Here is an 18,458-nt window from a genome sequence, read left to right on the forward strand (position 1 = left end):
GAAGACGTGTCCTTGGACCTGGACACTCGGCATTGATATACCACAAGAAAGGCGTACAATAAGTAATTTAATGATCTTGACATTTTCGGGGCTAGAATCTTCTTGCTTCGAATGAGTTAAACGAACTGAGTGTTGCTTTCGGGCTGAACCAAAGAATGTGTTGCCTTCTGCCATCTTCATCTTGAAGAGTATATTAAGGAGTAACCGGCTTCGACAGGAAATTGTGATACGTACTATCGGGTTTGGGAATTTTCTTTCCTTTATGAGTTTAATTTGGGAATTTTTCGCTAAATTAGTCAAAAAGCGTATGACCTTGGTTAGTAAAACTGTATTTATTTTATCGGCTTATTTATCTTTACTTTACAGCATCGACTATGTCAGTTCGCACTCTATACAATATGATAAATTAAATTTATAATATTACAAATAACTATAATTAAACATTTAATCTTTCGCTGCATGGCATTAATTTGGGTAATTTAAGCAAATTTTCTAAACAAATATTAACGGTCAGTCTCGCTCGTTGGGGCCATATCATAAAAACTAAAACGAATTTTACAACAATTTCAAATGACGTTATCTACAATACAAAATGCGAAAATGAATATTTAAATCAAACTAAAATACTTTTAAAACTTAACCCTAGATAGACTAAATGCTTAATCAGCTACATATTACAAGCTAAAACTACTTAGGTCCATCAACTACCTCAATTAGCTTAACTGAAAACGACTCAATGTGAGTCAAGAAAGGAACATTTTGCATCTGCATCGCGATTCGGTGCAAAAACTTTTAAACTTTTGTTTATCGTGTGTAATCGTTTCCAAAGACATGTCCAAATCAAAAAAAAATAATAATAAAGATGGCACTTGGTGGTGACGAGAATGGCAGCTTTCCTAGAACTTCTCGTCATCGATGTTGCTCCGGCAATTATTCAAAGCCGTTTGTCGTTTCAGCGTTCCCGTTTCGCAATCGTTATAGGTTTTGGCCAAAACTTTGGGCGTATTATTGTGATGCATATTGTTGCGATTGAGTGTTCCATTGCCATTACCCAAGTTACTAGTCTTGGCCGGCATTCGGAAGCTGGACTGCCGCTTAGGTCGCTGGTCATAGTACTAAAAGTGAAGAAATTAGTCTCAAAATTAAACTATTTCTTAGTTTATTACGTACATCCTTGGTGGGCAGGCTGGAATACTGATTGGGATACGTGTCGAAGCTGGCTGTTGTTGTGGTGGTTTTGTTCAAGGCCTCCTCGGCACTGAGCAGGAATCGTTTCTTGGCAAATCGATAGGTGGCCAGGCAGCAGGCCACAGTAAACAGCAGGCAAACGAAGATCACGATGGTCACAGTAGCAGATGAGGCTGTCTGGGTTTCTGCAGCATTAAGAATTATAAATTAGCTTTTATATTTTAATAAAATATATAAGTTAGAACTGACCATTGCATTCATTTGGAACACAGGCGGTCTTCTCGAACTCGGCACCACGGCACTCCATCGAACCGGGCTGTTCCACCAGGCAGCGGCGATGCCTCAGTCGGATGCCATCGCTAGAACAAGCGGACCACTCACTCCAGACACTCCAGCCGAGGAAATCTAAGGGGAAATTAAAGATATAGTATTTGGTAAATAGTCAAGAAGAACTACCTTAATGACTCACCTTCGCAAGGCACCATTTCACACTTCTGCTCCTCGAGAGCACGGCCCTGGCAGAGCCTTTCGTGACCCGAAAGGCAACGTCGTGTCCTTCGGCGTAGTCCCAGACCGCAGGTGACCGAACAGGCAGACCACTCCGACCAGCAGCCCCACTCTCCGTGTTCCACCTCGTTGTCCAGACTGTTACTGCCAAGTTGTTGGTCATCCGCAGGACAGGCTTGCAGATTGCAGACACGACTCTGGCTAGTGCCACGTCCCCGTTGGCGTTGCTGGGTTCCACCACCACAACTGACACTGCACGGTGACCAGTCGGCCGCATCCGAATCCTGTGTATCGTGATCACCTTGCCGCTGGCAGGTTCCATCTGCATGACAATTACGTGACTCCTCCCTGGCCAAGCCAACTCTTACGGAGCTTGCATCCGGACTGGTGGCACGGCAGACATAACGGAACCGACGCTCCGTGTGCGGTTCACTTGAGCTCCCATTTCCGGTCACCGTTAGCCACGGCGTCCAGGCAGTTAGTTTCCGCACCTCCTGACAGCTCTGCATGTTGCACTCTTCGTAATCCAACCGACAACCCGGACACTCCATTCCGCCATTTAACGGAGCCGGATCATTACACTCACGTCGACGCATCCGAAAACCACCACCGCACTGGGCACTACACTCACTCCACTCGCCCCACGGTCCCCAACCGCCGTCCACGGACTGAGGCTTGGCCACCGGACACGGTGGCAAGTGGCGACAGTACATCTCTGACTGCTCCGAGCCGACACAGGTACGTCCACCAAAAGCCGGACGGGGATTTCCACAAGTTCGTCGTCGAATCTTAACGGCAATGCCGCAAGTCTGAGAGCATGGGGACCATGCTGACCACTCTGTCCAGCCGCCATGCTGTGTGCAGTTGGAAACTTGAGTGCTGAAAATTGAAAAATTTTATTGTTTAATTAATAATTACTTTAAACATTTTTCAATCTTGCACCCACCTGATTCCTTCGCAAGTGGCTCCTCCATGTTGCGGCTGAGGATTATTGCAACTTCGCTGCCGGCACTGGCAATTGCTGTCCGGCTGCTCGCTCTGTTGGCAAACGGCCCAGGAGCTCCAAGTGGACCATCCACCATCGATGGGGGCATTCAATACCGGACATGTGATCTGTGGCGCCTGATGCCAGTGCTGCAAAACAGAGGAGTCCTGTGGCTGGGGCATGCATCGCTCCACCAGCTCGTTCCAGCCGCAGTAAGGATCCATGGAATTGAGGCAACTAGACTGTGAAACATGACGACTGCAGTGCTGGGCGGGAATTCGGGTAAGGGCTAGATCTGTGCCCAAATACAGAGAATCGGTGACCTTCAAGTAGGCCATATTCAACAGAGCACTGCTCCCAGTATCGTCTGCCTGCCAAAACTCCACCAGACATGTCTGTACTCCTTCGCTGCCATACTTCACGGATAACTTCTTGATATGATTCCCACTGCTGGCCACAAAGAGTACATGAATCTGTTCAGTCTTTGTATTTATGATGTCCAATGCCAGGCGGCCAAACTGTTCCAGCTTGGAGTGGTACAACGGTTGGGCATCAATTGGCTGCACTGCCTCATCCATCAGCTGATAGCGCGAACTCTCCAGCCAGTGGCCAAAATTACTCTTTCCGCACTGGAACTGACTGCGCTGATTGGTGTTCACTTTCTTCCAGGCGGCATCTGCATGATCCTGGACTTTAAAGGCACCATCGAAGGCTTCATTGATGGAGCTTAGATTATAAGCACAGACTGCCGATCCGAAAATGCTAGATCTATAAGGGAAAAAAATGATCATTTTAGTTAGATATTCTTTGTAGGTTAATCAAGAAAAGATGCAACTTACCCTGAGGTTCTGAATGTGGCATAGAGAATGGATTCGGATTCGGCGTATGTCATGCCTTGGATTTCATCGAAATAGTAAGGATATTCGCCAGGAAGCGAACAGTTCAGGCGTGCCTTAAGGAACGATGTCCAATTGTCCCTCAAAAGCTGACCACCGCCGCCAACATCATTTTTGCAGACCCTGGCAATTCTCGAATAGATCACCTGTAAAATACATACATAAAATCCATTAGTTTCTTAACGAATATTATATAATTTAAAGATAATCACTCACCTTGCCACAGCTCATGTGTTCGGCGGCCGATTCGCGAAGCAGAAAATAAACAAAGTTGCCAGCCTCGAAGCTTCCCACGAATTGGGCTCCACTTAGCCAGTTGTTATTATATTGCTTGGTGCGGAGGAAATGCTGAAAATTCGATGGTTAGAATCATTATAAAGTGTGCGCAGGGGTGTGGTTTTAATAGAGTTACTATAAAAGCTTTTTAAAATCTGTTTTATCTCACTAAAATTACTCATACGCCCTGTTGTCGAAGTTAATACGTTAAAAAGCTTCTTAAAAATCAATAAATGGAAACAGAAACCTACCTCATTTGACTGCAGTCCTGTTCGCAGGATGGCCACATCACTGCCAGAGAAATCAGTGGCTATGCCCACGAACAGCTGGCCATTGCCCTGAAGCAGACTGGTGCTATTCGCCTGCGGATGGAATGGACACTTGACCACGCCGCTGTCCACACCGGTGACGTTAAGGTTCTCCATCTGTAGATGAAAAAGAAAAAACCACCAAGCGGCGTCAGTTTGGCGACTCCAAAGACTTGGACGACGACCACTCACCTGGCGCCACGAACAGCTCGGCTGGAAGGCGTTCGTCCCACACGCGTACAGCTGGTTCTCACCATAGCTATGAAGCACGCGCACATAGTTGCGACACCATCGCTCCAACTGGCCTTTTGCCTGGCACAGGGCAATCTCCGATGGTGTGGCCCCCCAGCTGGACCGCTCCATTGGCTCCAGATCGAAAGACATACGGTACAGGGTGTCTCTGAAAAAAGGAAAACAAAATAACTCTAGTTTATTATATAATTTTCTTTCAGTGTAAGACTATTGAAAGGCTGCCGCTTGGCCAGCAATAACAGTTAGAGAGGCGGCCCACAATTGTTTACAAATAAGGCAGACTCCGGCTCCAGCTTCAGCTACCCCCCTGGCCAACAGCTGTCATAATTTTGAACTGGTTGGCCGCCAGTGCATTGAACTGCAAGGCAAACAGGTAACGAATCTTGGCCCCGGCACAGTGGTCGCCAATTGGTAGTTGGCCATTTGGAAAAGCTTGGAAAAGCTTAGAAAAATCAAACGATTGTGGGCGATCTTGAAGGCTGAGAAATTGGATTTGATAAAGATAAGATGTTAGTTAGAGGAAAATTAAGTACTTTTTGGCTTCTCTCCCTTTTTAATGGCTTAAATGGTCATATCCTTTCCGTTAAAAGAAGATTTCCAAAAAGGTACCACTGTACCTAGGTTTCTTTAGTAGTAATTCTAACACAACCACTGTGCTACGCGCATTTTGGCGAAACTAACACGAAGATCAATAGATCAAGTGCATTCGAATGCGCTAGAAGCAATTGCTAAATGTTTACATCTCGACTTGGACAGCGGCATTTTTCCAGCTAAGAGGTGGCAACTTGGCAGGGGGATTCGGTTTAGGATTGGAACGGAGAATAGAGAATGTAGAATGCCGCCGTGCTTGGGCTTGAGAAGGAATGCCGCCGACCAGACGTCGCCAATGAGCCGGCCGCAAAAAAGAGATCACTGCCCACAGTCAAGCCATCTAATGGTCACTGGCGGCTGTTAAGCGGCCTTAGGATATAAATTGAATGCGGACCTGGGCAAAGCCAAAGTACACTTGAAAAAATTCACAGAACGAAAGCTATATATATGAACTTTAAAATTTAACAAGATTTTTCTCTCTGCAGATCGTCAGCCAGCTCGCCCAATATCAATCATTTGGATTGCAGCTGCCGCAAGGCGCGTGGCACTTCGGCCGCCGTCCAGTTGCTGTAACACAGGTAAGCCTATATATATATATCGCTCAGGTGTAACTCGAGCTCCACGCGTTGCTTGTGCGTCTTAAGCGGTACGTGATGAGGTAATAAACACGCCAACATTTGCGAAAAACGCAGCTCAGCCAACGACTTCGCCCTTCCCAAACATTCGAAGTACGACAAGACCCTAAGAGCAGCTGTCAATATCTCTGGCGATCGGATATAGACGCAAAGGTGTATTCGAGGGTTTGGCAGATGCAAATGGTATATGGCTTCCATGGTTATTTTATGCCTAAATTATGGTTTTTTAATTAAGTGATAATTAATTGCTTTGTAGAGAAGTAGTTCATAACTTATAAGCAACATTTCCAAGTATTGCACTTTATTCCCTGTTAATAAAATAGTTGTATATGTTAATGTTAGCTAGAAAACTTGTCATAATAGAAAAACTCAACAAATCGTATAAGTTTATAGTCCCCTATAAGTCACCTGAAAGATTGCAACTCAATGGCCTTAGCGCCTGAAAAGCTCTTATATCAATCGATGGGTGGATCTCAAGTGGGGTGTGTTAGAAAGACTTCCAGTGAGGCGTTACCGGAAATCGATTAAACAACATACGTATATCCATGTGAAAATGACACAACAAACAACAACCCGAGGAATGTCAGTGAAAAAATGCAAAAAAAAAAAAGAAAGACGATAAACAACGAAAAAAGTAAAGGTAAGCATTTTACTGGCATGTCATGTGTAAATCTCGCCTAGACTTAACGGCTGCGAAAATTAATTACCGCCGATTGTGCTGGTCACAGTCTGAAGTTCTTGGCCAGGTAAGTACCCCGGCCAGTGTGTGATTACATTGGTCATGCCTACTTATACGAAAGCGTTGGAAATTTAACAAAACATTTGCAGTTTAGCTTAGTTAGTTACAGTGGGTATTGGTTCTAAAAATAAGTCTAAATTGCTTCTCAAAAATAAACAATAATTCAGAAGTGGTCTACGAAAATTCCCTGCCTTATAAGCTAAGCTTGAAAGGTTTTGGTATTATATTGATTAGAATTTTAAAGATGATTAAAGATTTTAAATTGAGATAAAATTACTAAACAATAATGATCAAAATGTGATCTTAACGTGACAAAATATATTCACATAAATTATATATGACAAATTCCCTGCAGTTTAAGTTTCAGATTGCTTACCACTTTATAGTGTACATATCTAAAACTTAAATTAGGAAAAACCTACTACGTGATAGTAATAGAAATATCATCTTAAAGTATTAAAAAATATATATTCTAAATATTCTAAAAATAAAGTATTCTAAAATTAAGAGCATCAAAAAGTTCTAACATTTAAAATATGCTTTTCTCACATTTTTTTTGACAAATAGAAGTTAAACTAAAAACAATTTTAAATAGGCATAACAAATTCCGAAACTTGCTGTTAATTTTAGCAACATTTCTATATGCACCGAACAAAAAGGAATACAATTTTTAAGAAAATAAATTTAAAATTTATATTCTGTTTTTTCTACCACTCTGCAAGTTCAATGTTCTGCTATTTTTTCCTATAGAAAACCCAACGAAAACTTCACAGCGAGCGATAAGCAACGGCCTTGTCAATTAGCATTGGCTTTCGAAAGCCTAGCCTCCCCGCACCCTTTAGTTTTGCAGTCATCATCAGCCAACCGCCTCACCTGATTTTATCTTTCGTTTCACCTGGCAGCAGCAGCGAAAATTCCGCTTAGGTGTGAAAAAACAGGCCGATACACATGTATCGCTTTTCTTTTCCCCCCATTTTGATTTTCTTTTTCTGTTAATTTCAGTTTTTGTTCTGTCCGTAATCTTGTTTGTTGTTTCGGTTTGTTTTGTTAGTTGTTTAATTTGTATTTGTCATTGTTCTTGTTGTGCCTTTTGCCTTTTTGCTATCTTAACAAAGCTCGGGCGTGCAAATATGCCAAGTTCGTACATGGCAAGAGTCAAATGTTTGCTCACTCGATCATCATCATAGAAAGAAAGTATCTGTATCTTCCCTAAGCTTGGCGGTGTCTCTTAGAAATTATCACAAGAATTTTGTATTGAACTTGAAAAGCACGTAGAGGGGGTTATGGTTCTGGAAATCATTTAGGCCAGAGTTTAGGCAAATTAGGATTACAGTTTGTTCTTCTATATAATATATTCTATATAATAAAATTCTCTTTAAAATAATTTATATTATTGGATTTAAAAAACTGCTTAAAAAGTTAACATGAAAACCGAAAAATGTTTAACAAAACCCATAAAAATTGGTTAAACTTTGAAGTTCGCCCTGACCCATTTGCACAACCGACATAGCCACATAACCCACCAAAATAATGATCTACAAATACAGATATATATATATATATATATCATATCGATATCGGTGAGTGTGTGCACCCCTTGAGCATTCGCATTTCGAATTTTTCGCACACCTTGCGCCCGCCGTCGACTTTTATTTGAACGACAAGCGGGACAAGCTGGAAAAGATAACAAAAAGGCCTCTTTGTTAGCCTCACAGTAGAGCAAGTGGAGTTGGGGAAGGCCAATACGGATACCAGACCATATTCACCTGGAGCTGAGACCGCGACTGGGGCTATTAAAAATGCAGTGTCGCCGCCTGTCGCCTATTGCCAGTTATTTTACTTGGGGAGTGCGTGGGCGTATTGTCTGCCGCTCCGGCGGCAAATCTGTCCGCTGTCCGGGCTTAAATGGGTTACTTGTAATTAAAATTGCCGTTGCACTGGCCGCCGCTAATCTTGGCTAAAACTGCAGCAATTACAGACAAACATCGATATATAAAAAAAAACTACGAAAATTTATCTAAAAACTTTTAAAGTAAGAAAACATTTTTCTGTAAATTATTTTAGTTAATTTTCGGAATAAACTTATATAATATGCGTTAAAAACCTTCCAGTTTTTCATTTAATGAGTTTTTACTGTACTTATTTCAGCGATCTGCCTACGCTACCGCATTCCTTGCTCTCAATCCGCGTTCGAATAGCTACGTGTCAGTCTGGAGTCTCCGCTCTACAGATTTGTTTTTTATTCTTTTTTTTAGAAATATGCAAAATGTTTGCCCAGCTTTCGCCCCTTCCTTCAAAAAGAGGTCTTGTCTTGATTAATTTCGTTTTCAATTTCGGAATCCGTGTGTGCTGCAGTAGCCGCCAAACTGACGTCGACTGTGACAGGTGGATTTTTGTAGTTTGTACTTCAGAGATTGTGTTGCAGGTAATTTGGCCATTTTGGGTGGTTCCCCAACCAACAAACAAGGTGATTTTTGGTTTATGATCTACTAATTTTTTTAGTTTAATAATTTCCCATGACATTTGTTTGTTTTTTATATCAAATTTCCAGCTTCGTTTGTAATCTCAAACCCGACATGCCCATTGAAATAAAATCCTTGACTAGGCAGACCTCCTAACTGGTGTAAGAAAACAATGGGCATGGGTTAATGCACAACATATGAAAATAATTTCCTTGTTTATATAACATTTCGTCTGGCCATATGCATAAACATTTCAAATGCTTCCCAGCAGGTCATTTGCATGCTCCATTTGCTACAGGCCAGCCGCTTAAGCCGACCCCTTAGGAAAATAATACCAAGATATAGTACTGGTAATATGGGAACTCTCGAAAAGGCGACCCAACGAAAGCGAAAACAAAATGCAATATTATTTTAATGCAGTCTATATCAAATTTCGGCCAGTTGCAGGGGACAACCGAAGACAATGCACTGTGAAAAATATATTTTAATATTAAAAAGTCTTTAGTTTCCTGGAAATTCCCATAAAAAAGATATCTTTTTGATCTTGATAATCTATGTTTTTATCATTCTTAATTAAATTTCTCTCAGTGCATGCTATCCCCCTCCTCTATCTCCTGTTCATGACAGAAAATTACGCGATGGTTACCAACGAACAGCCAACCCAAGTTGCCTCGTCACTCGTCATGGGACACGGACAAACAGCTCAAGGAGTACCATATCCATGCCCAATTCCAGTACCGATTCCATTGCCCATGCCACTCTCGATTCCCGTTCCCATTTCCAATCCCATTCCCATTTTCCAGAGCCCGTCAACAGGCAGCCGAACTGGCAGTAATCCGATCTTGCAGTCGTGTCAAGTGTGCTGCAGTTCAGATACAAGAAGCGGAGGCACTCACCAGCCAACCAGCACATCTGCACTCGTCAGATACTAAATACATATAGAGCATGTATTACCAACACTATCAAACTGCTTGGCAATTGCCCATCTTAACCACAGAAATCATAAAAAACGATTCGTACAACTAGTTTAGATAGGTTCGGCCGGATTGCCACAATTAAAATGCGGTCGGCGATTAGAGATGGTTTACGTTGCGGCAACTCTGAGGGTCATACGGTTGCTTTCGACTTGCGGGTCTTCAAAGGGAGCTCTATGTTTTATATATATATTTGTTTTTATTTTCAAAGAAGAAGCCTTATCGAAACCATTTTAACAAGGATGATTGCTAACCTTAGGTGGTTAGTAGAGATTAGAACGGGGAGTTGGGAAAACCGCTAGGTAGCTGTACTTATCTTGTACTACAAGCAAGCGAAACACGCAATCAGCTAAAAGCTAAAGCTAAAGAAACATTTTGATTTAAGATTGTCTTGATTTTGAAGTGCATATTAAGCGATAGTAATGAAAAATAACTAATATTAATATTTAATAAACTTATTTTAAGAAATTAGAATAGTCCCTTGCGTTAAATCCAAACTTTATCTGCTTTTCTTTAACAACTATTTAAACTTATTAAACAATAAGCTCCTTTATAACAAACTTGTCAAGCTAACTGATAGATATTGACTACATTTTATTACCCATATTTCTAATCAAATGCCACTAACTTTCACAAAATAAAAGTTTATCTTTCATCGGACAGCTCAAAAGCCTTAAGCACAGTCTTTGAGGTAAAAAGTAAAAAAGAAATCCCCGAAGCTAGTGGCATCTAAAAACCCGTCTAGTCCCTTTGATTAGTTGGCTTTATCAACTAAGCCCACGCGCATTATAAAAATAAATTACGTTTTATGTGGTTAATAAAGCCCACTTGCCTATCTGGCCGCCTACTTAACAGGCAGCAACATAATTCCCTATATGGAGCAACGTCATGCCCTTCTCCTAGCAAACGCTTTTCATATCTGGCCACTCTCTTATCATTTGGCCATAATTCAGAGAAGTTGGTAAATGAAAAAGTGTAAAAAAAGGGTAGTGTATAGTTAAGATCGTAGTGAAAATCTTATAAAGAATATAAAGAAACTGAAAACTGAAAAAAGTCTGACAAATGATTGACGACAATGAAGCATGATAAACGACTTCCCTTGGTCAGCAATGGGTTAAGGGGCTGTCTCTAGTGTATTGGTAGGTAGGTTTATCAACATGCGTGTGTGTGTGTGTATCTTATCGGGTTTTCCACCGGAGAGGTGTCGCATCTATATATCTATGGCAGAAGGCAGAAACAAATAAACTTCAAGAACCGAGTTCTCAGCGCGTAAATGAAAAGCAAACTACAAGATACGCGTACTTAAATTGCTCAACAAATAAATGGAGTACCCCCGTACTTCTCTCTCTCTCTCGCGGCCCTGCAATATTTGGTTACCTTTTCGGTTGATTTTTTCCCTTTTTCCTCTTCATGTTTTTTATTCTTATTTTTACACTCAATTATCTTTATTTATTCCCTTGCCCACAGCAGGTACTCGAGATAAGTTCTCTTTTTTTGAGGTTTTTTCCTTCGAGCTTTGCTGATATGTTTAAGACTTTTTGGTTTTCGAGTGCGTGCACTTTCATTTTTCAACAATTCTTTATACATTTATCGCTTTTCAACTTGCGTAATATGCCAAAAACCAGAAGAAGACCGTTATCAGTACGCAATGCATCTGTTTATTCTCTACGTATCGTTAAGTTTTACGTAATGCCTTACGCTGATAACCCAGAGCCAACAAAGTGCTTAACGTAGATTTCGGGGGTGTTTTCCCTTTCCTTGTCGTCGTCGTTATCGCTATCAATGTTCAAAATAATGACCCACTTATCGGTGCCGACTAATTAAAAAGTGACTCTTAGAAACGGTTGTATCTTAGGGATTTTTATGTGAAAAACTAAAACAAAACAGTCATAATGACTAGGTACACGGCTTAAGCGTGACTCAATTGACCGGAAACAAAATCAATAATAACTATACTAATAATAGGCTACTGGGTTTTACCTGGCGCCGACTATCACTTGGTTCCTGGCCACATCGAACAGCATTTCCGAATACCAACTCGTTTCGGGATCGTAAAATCGTTTCGCCGTCGACATTAAATCTGAAAATAAGAATAATAATTTTAAGTTGGGGATGTATAGGATATTCCGTCATAATTAGATCATAACTTAAGTCATCCAGGGATCTGTAACTCCATTAGAAAACCATATAACTCATTAACCAAAAAAGGTTAGACCATAATGACTAACACAGCCATTTCCCTTAAGGATTTTCCCTTCCCTCTGATTCACAAAGAAAATATTAACTTTGCCATATTTAAGAGCTCTCACACTTTTCATGGATAAACAAAAAGTTTCCGTTGAATTTTTAATATTTAACTTAAGGTGAAGAAAAAACGCTAAACAAAAATTAAAATCATTGTCAACACAAAAACGTTGAGCTGAGTTCGCATTTTAAAGCGGACTTCGAGATAAATTCCATTGCAAAAAACCAGAAACAAATATTTAAACAAAATGCAAAACACGAAGCTTTTTTTCTGATTAAAAGCCACAGATACACGGATGTATTGGGGTGTCATAAAAGCTGAGGGAATTCTCTTTTAAATCAAGATCATATTGTTGACATGCCGGCCAAACCAACAGGTGGGCAGATGGGTGGTTAATGGCACCTGTTGATTGCACAATCCATCGAGTGCAGACTCTCGGAACCACTTAGAACTTTGACAGACATCAACCCAATTTACAATTGCCCGGTTTGAAGTGGCTAGCTTGATTGATTGCCTTGCAATTGACACAGTTTTTGGGTGTAAATTTTGATAATTTCCAAGTAAAACTTACCTTGATATGAGATGTATCGCGAATCGTTTTCCAGCAACTCTACATTCGATTGCGTCGTAGACTGCGGGCTTTGTAGGGTTAAGGGTGATAGCAGAATTAAAAGCCATAGTTGGCAGAGCATTTTTGGTAGTTTTAGGATTAACATGCTGAAAAAAAAGAAAATATTGTTGTAGTGACAGTTTTTTAAAGAAAAATCATTAAAAGTTTTAATTTAATTTGTTCTTTCACTTTTACGTTATAAGTTTACGTTATTTTAGTAGCATTTAAAAAAGTTTAGCAGGCTTTAACTTTTTAGTATTCTTTCTAAGAATGATTTAAAAAACTACAAATATTTCCATTTGACTATGTAAGCCATAATTGATTAATTGAAGTGTTTTAATGTCTTAAAAAATATTTTTATATTAAAAAACTAAATGAAATCTCAGAGCTCCAACAAAATCAGATAGTTTCAGTTAAAATCAAATCAAAATATAAATTTTTGATTACTTTAATTTTAAACTAATTAACACCACCTAAAAACCTGCTAAATTTCAATCTCCCTCTCAGTATCAAGACTACATGTCTGTTGTAAAATTTTTACACTTCCTCAAAAAATATTACAAAAAATGTAAACAGCTAAAAAAAAGGCCGATTACAGATGATATAGCCGATACTTACTTCATTTATTGTCACGTAGCGTGCAAAAGCAAAGATTAAAACTTATTCCATTCAACTTTTGCGGTTGAACAGATTGTAAGAAACTGTTGGTGGATTGTATAATATATGGGCATGTGCTTGATAAGCAAGGGGAATCGATTTAAGCGCGTGTTTCTTATTCTTCAGATGATCAATTCCAATGATCACGGATCTTCACTATTCACACACTCACAATTCTATTACTTTTGAATTTTCAATTCAATTTTGTTTCATATTTTTTTCAGAAATTTTCAGAAGAAAGGCGAAATGGCTTCCCCTTGAGTTTGGGTTTAAAAACATTGACAAAAGACACAGATAGACACCAGCAACAACAACACAGTCGACGAATATAGCGAGACGGGTTTTTTTCTTGTGCCTTAATTTCCTACTCTTATGATTTTCCAGATACGAGTAAATAAGACGCGCATGCTCGACCGATCGCCGAAGTTAACCGCGCAAAGAGTCGCAAGAAACTGAATTGTGGAGCGCATTTGGTTTTCAAGTCAGCCGATATTGCGCCAAAGAGAGGTGATGGAGAGAGCGAATGAAATGAAAACAAAAACGTAAAAACGAAGCCCGAACGTGAAAACAAACAACAAACGTTGAAGCAAAGCAAAGAGCGTGGAACAGGCCAAAACTCCGACGCGCAAACATGCTGCCCACGTCGCAGCCGCAGCGCAGCCAACGAAGATAACCGGCCTCGACTTCGGCTCAGCTTCGGCTGGGCTTCGAGCATGCACTGAGAAAAATGTTACTAGGGATTAAAAAGTAGAAAACAAGGCTTACAAAATTTTGAAATTATTTTTGCTTAAAAATTCTTTTCTTAAATATTCGATATATTTTTATTACAGAAATAATTCTTTATATTTTCTTATAATCTCCTAAAGAACATGTAACTATTTTTTCTTAGTGTCTTCTTGGGAGTTAAGAGGCGCGGTTACGGCAGCCGCAACGACCGTGGCAGCAGCAACTGGGCAGGGCGCTCATATATCATGCGACAACGACAACGAGAACGACTCTTCAGAATCTCCGGGATCGGGATCTTCAGATCATGGAAGAGGCAGAACCAACTGAAGGGCGGGACGGGCACTTGCTGTGCCTCGATTTGGTAGCCTGACAAATTGACATTAGTATTGTCGACGTCGCGGTTCGAGGACACGTGATATATTCCTCCACCAGACGAGAGACCAACCGATTCTATCTTTTTTGCTTTCCAAGATTTTCAGTTCATCAGCAGAAAAAAATTGATGAGAGAATCATAGAAATGGCGCCAAAATAAATGTCTGCAATCTGATGGTGTCTGGAATGATTATTATTTATTTAAGATTTTAAAAGTATATAGAACTTAGTCGTTTAGAAAATGAAAGACTTTATTATATAGCTTAATCTAAAGGCAAGTATAGATTCCCAACTAATAATCATCATTTTCTAGAAATAATTACTTACATATAAATTTTATACTGTAATTTAAACTGCAAGATAAGAAACTTTTTAGAACTTTTATAACTCATCTTTAAACCAATACCATATAGTCTTGTTTAAGAAACAACAAGAGATAAAACACTTCTTCCAGGTATTAGTATTCCTTATTCAACGGATTCGTAATGTTTTTTAGTGTTCTTACCAAGGTTTCCCTTTTGTTCATGATGTTTTAACTGCTGGAACAGCATCCCAAGCTGAGCTATTCACATCATTGTCAACCTTGACTCGAGAGTGAGTGTGAAAACACAGCTGGCCTCGAGAACAAATACAAGACCATCAAATGGGCCGTCTCGTCGATGGTGCAGTAACCTCAACTTAAATGCAACTGCAACACGATCCTTCGATTTTGTTTATGCCACAGCACGAACCCGAGGGATATACACAAACATCAGGCCAGGCTGAACGATCCCATTCGATTCGATCCCCGGGAGTTAAGTGTGGGCAGACAACGATCGACATTAGCATAGGCTCAAAACATTGCCAGCCCATGACAATTTACGGCTACCTACGAACCATTGTCGGTTTTGGTTTCTTGTCTTGACCAAGAAGATACAGTGGCCAAATATGCTAATTCCTGTTGGTATCATAGTGGAAACCCATTTTCCCGACGACCCCTGATAATTTACAGCTTAACTTTCCGGCCGACAATTGTCATGTTAATGTGCTAGACAGGTAGGTCTAAGTATATTTTCTTTTCTCATTAAAATATATCTCGTTTCTGGCCAGCTACTGTGAGTCACTTGCCAAAACAACGGAAGTGTCCTTATCGAAGGACAGGGCCAAATCCGTGTATCGTCAAACTTCCTTTTCCGGCACAGTTTATGGTTTTCACCTGTCAATATTGTTATTAACCTACAAAGGGTTTCATTTAGCTGACTTTTGGGCTAAGATAGGGAGGTTTTTCGTTTGGGGGAGATTGACAGTCAGTTGGTTCAGTTGGGTCGATTGTCAATATTTGCATTTGTCATTTGTTTGAACCAAAAAATGAATTATTATGGCTTTGACAGGAGATAAAGAAAGGGTGAGCAGTTATATGAGTGCACAGAGAGAAATGGGTTCCTTTTTGGCTAAGAACAAGGTGTATTATTTTGAAGGCATATTAAAGGTTTTCGTTAAAAAACTGATTTTATAAAAAATAAATGATGTATCAATTTGGAAGTTAATAAGGTTATTTAAACTACAAAAAGTTTACTAAACTTAAATAACATTTAAAAAAAAAATATATAATTATTTTTTACTGTATTAAGTATGTAGTTTTTACCCAAACATTTCATTTATAGTTTTGGCTGCCAACTCCACATTCAATGTTTATGAATTATTCAACTGTTATCAAAATATCTAACGACAGTTAGAATCACGAAGAAGAAACCGTCATTGTTCCCGAAAATACAATTAATTTGTTCAATAACTATAGTAATCTGATCTATATCAAGATAAAGTTATACCTAAATGAAAATCTTTGTTGCACATTTGGAAAGTGAAAATAAATAAAACTTTTACAGCGTTAAATGCTCCGCAGGAAGTCAAGACTTTCCAGCACTAAAAACCCAATAAATTCATAAAAATAAAAAAAAAAAAACTGAAAAATAAAACTGATTCAGAGATCGGAGGAATATATAGTCCAACTGCGAATGTCTGTCTGGACCAATCAAGAGACCCCTCTGATGATCATCGATTGGGCATGCAAATTGAAAAGACCTTAAAATAGAATTGAAGCCAATGAAAGGAGGGGAATCGAATCAAAGTGCGAGTGCATTTCGATTTCGATTTCCAGTTTGATTGGGGACACAAGGCGAGCCATAAATTGTGGCTCGTTGGCTAACAATTAAGATGCGTTGGTGTTGCACAGTTAATTTCCAAGTGATTAAAAACTGTCTGTCTGTCAGAGGGGGCGAGGTAGTGAAAGATGAAAAACTGAATACTAAACAACTTTCCAGCTATAAAACTAGAAATCTCTTTTATTGGCCTTCAAGAAAATGCCATAAAATATTACACTACAAAAATATAAATTCTAACACAATAAAACAGAATTCAATTACGCGACCCTCACGAATTGAAATAGAAAATAAAATCGACTACCGGCTGAGCTTATCAATAGACCAAAAAACTATTATAAATATTAAGGTTCAAGCACAAAACAAGCTATATTTTATGAAATTTATGACATCGCACGAGCCGATAAGCAAAGGGTCAAAGAAATATTCCAACAGACAGCGGCATCTTTGGAAACCGTTTGATTTAAACACGAATTAGGTACATTTTTCATTTGGAAATTGTGTAAATTATTTCACATCGATACAAATAATGTGTCGAAAATAAATAAATAAACCAAATATGGTAATGAGCCGCAGCCAAGTGATCGAAATAACCATCTTAAAAGCTCAGTCATTAATTTGTGATTTTTTGTTGGTCGTTTAACTTGGAAATTAGGCGAATAAATAAAGGAGAAGTTCAGAGGGGGGATTCAGATATATCATATATATATTGTTATATATTTTGAAAGTATTTTTAAAGATATTTATATAGTAACCATATATCTTTCACTCTTAAATCGCTCATGAAAAATTAAAAATAAATCAAATTAAAGCCTTAAATTAATCTGGAATACCCCTATTAATCTCGAAAGCCCAACAATTTCCATATTAAACAGCTTAAGCCGTGATTTCATTTAGATCTCGATTTATTGCAATAAAACAAATTTATTATAATCTTTGTGTGTAACGCTTTTGACCAACTCCGTCGTCTGCCAAAAGGAAATTAATAAGTTTTAACGCAGTTCCTACTGGATTGGTAGCAGAAGGGGGAGGCTTGGGGGAGGTGATCTATGCAAATGTTTCGCTTTAGCATTTGTAATTTATGAAAAACATTCAATTCGACGAATTCCACCTGCTGTGGCTCTTAATGATCTCAGTTAGGAAATTATATATTCCGATCATGCTGCGAGCCAAAAGAAAAACATTTCGGACACTTTGGAGCGGTGGAAACACTCCCCCCCCAAAAATGGAAATATATTTCGCCTAGATTTATTACACAAATGATCCATGAATGATTTTTATGTGCGTTTGGTTTGGTTTTATGTTTTTTTATGTTTCTCTCTTTTGACTTTGGCGATTTTATAAATAAGTGGAAAAAATTTAGAGCGAGCTGTCTGCCATATTTGGTTGCAAATCAATTTACAACTTTTGCTCGAAAAGTGATCAAAAATGTTTTCTCGTCTCTGCAGCTTCGACTCCGGCTCGGAACGTTCTTTATTTAGACAGATTAATGAGTCGCCCTGGTCGAGCTGTCTGGTGTCATTTTATGCCTCTCAGTTGTCAAATTAAGGCCTATGCAATATGTGTTTATTGTACTTATGTTTTAAGTGTATAAAGTGTAGAAAAAACTGCAAATGTCGCGTTGTCTTAATGGTCTCACTTCAGCCACAAACTGACAGCGTTACAATGGAAATTAGCTGGAAATTTGTATCTCTATTTAAGTGCGAATTAAATGATCTCAAGTGCTGAATGAGGCAATCGTCTATGAAAACACCAGGCCATCCATGTAAAAATATTTATCTTTGATTCTCAAGTAATGGCTGGCCATATAAAGAATGACATTTAATAGAACTTCAATTATTTATATTCTTTTTTAGCTTTTCTAAGTGGGTGTATCTGGGTTTTGTTTTTAAGGCCT

At 39.3% G+C, this 18,458-nt stretch overlaps 1 protein-coding gene across 1 annotated transcript; it reads right to left on the reverse strand.

Moving 5' to 3' along the window:
- Nucleotides 1-313: 313 nt before the first annotated feature.
- Nucleotides 314-13,783, reverse strand: LOC108108074 (semaphorin-5B). The gene is made up of 12 exons (XM_017215955.1): nucleotides 13,287-13,783; nucleotides 12,630-12,775; nucleotides 11,794-11,893; nucleotides 4,353-4,560; nucleotides 4,104-4,277; nucleotides 3,793-3,924; nucleotides 3,520-3,722; nucleotides 2,642-3,448; nucleotides 1,658-2,574; nucleotides 1,438-1,593; nucleotides 1,171-1,373; nucleotides 314-1,115 (listed from the first exon to the last, which is right to left on the reverse strand). The coding sequence occupies exons 1-12, from the start codon at nucleotides 13,289-13,291 to the stop codon at nucleotides 897-899; spliced, it is 3,270 nt and encodes a 1,089-aa protein (XP_017071444.1). The 5' UTR covers nucleotides 13,292-13,783; the 3' UTR covers nucleotides 314-896.
- Nucleotides 13,784-18,458: the final 4,675 nt, after the last annotated feature.

This window comes from Drosophila eugracilis, unplaced genomic scaffold (genome assembly GCF_018153835.1).
Source record: "Drosophila eugracilis isolate 14026-0451.02 unplaced genomic scaffold, ASM1815383v1 contig_2088, whole genome shotgun sequence".
Classification (NCBI taxonomy): Eukaryota; Metazoa; Arthropoda; class Insecta; order Diptera; family Drosophilidae; genus Drosophila; species Drosophila eugracilis.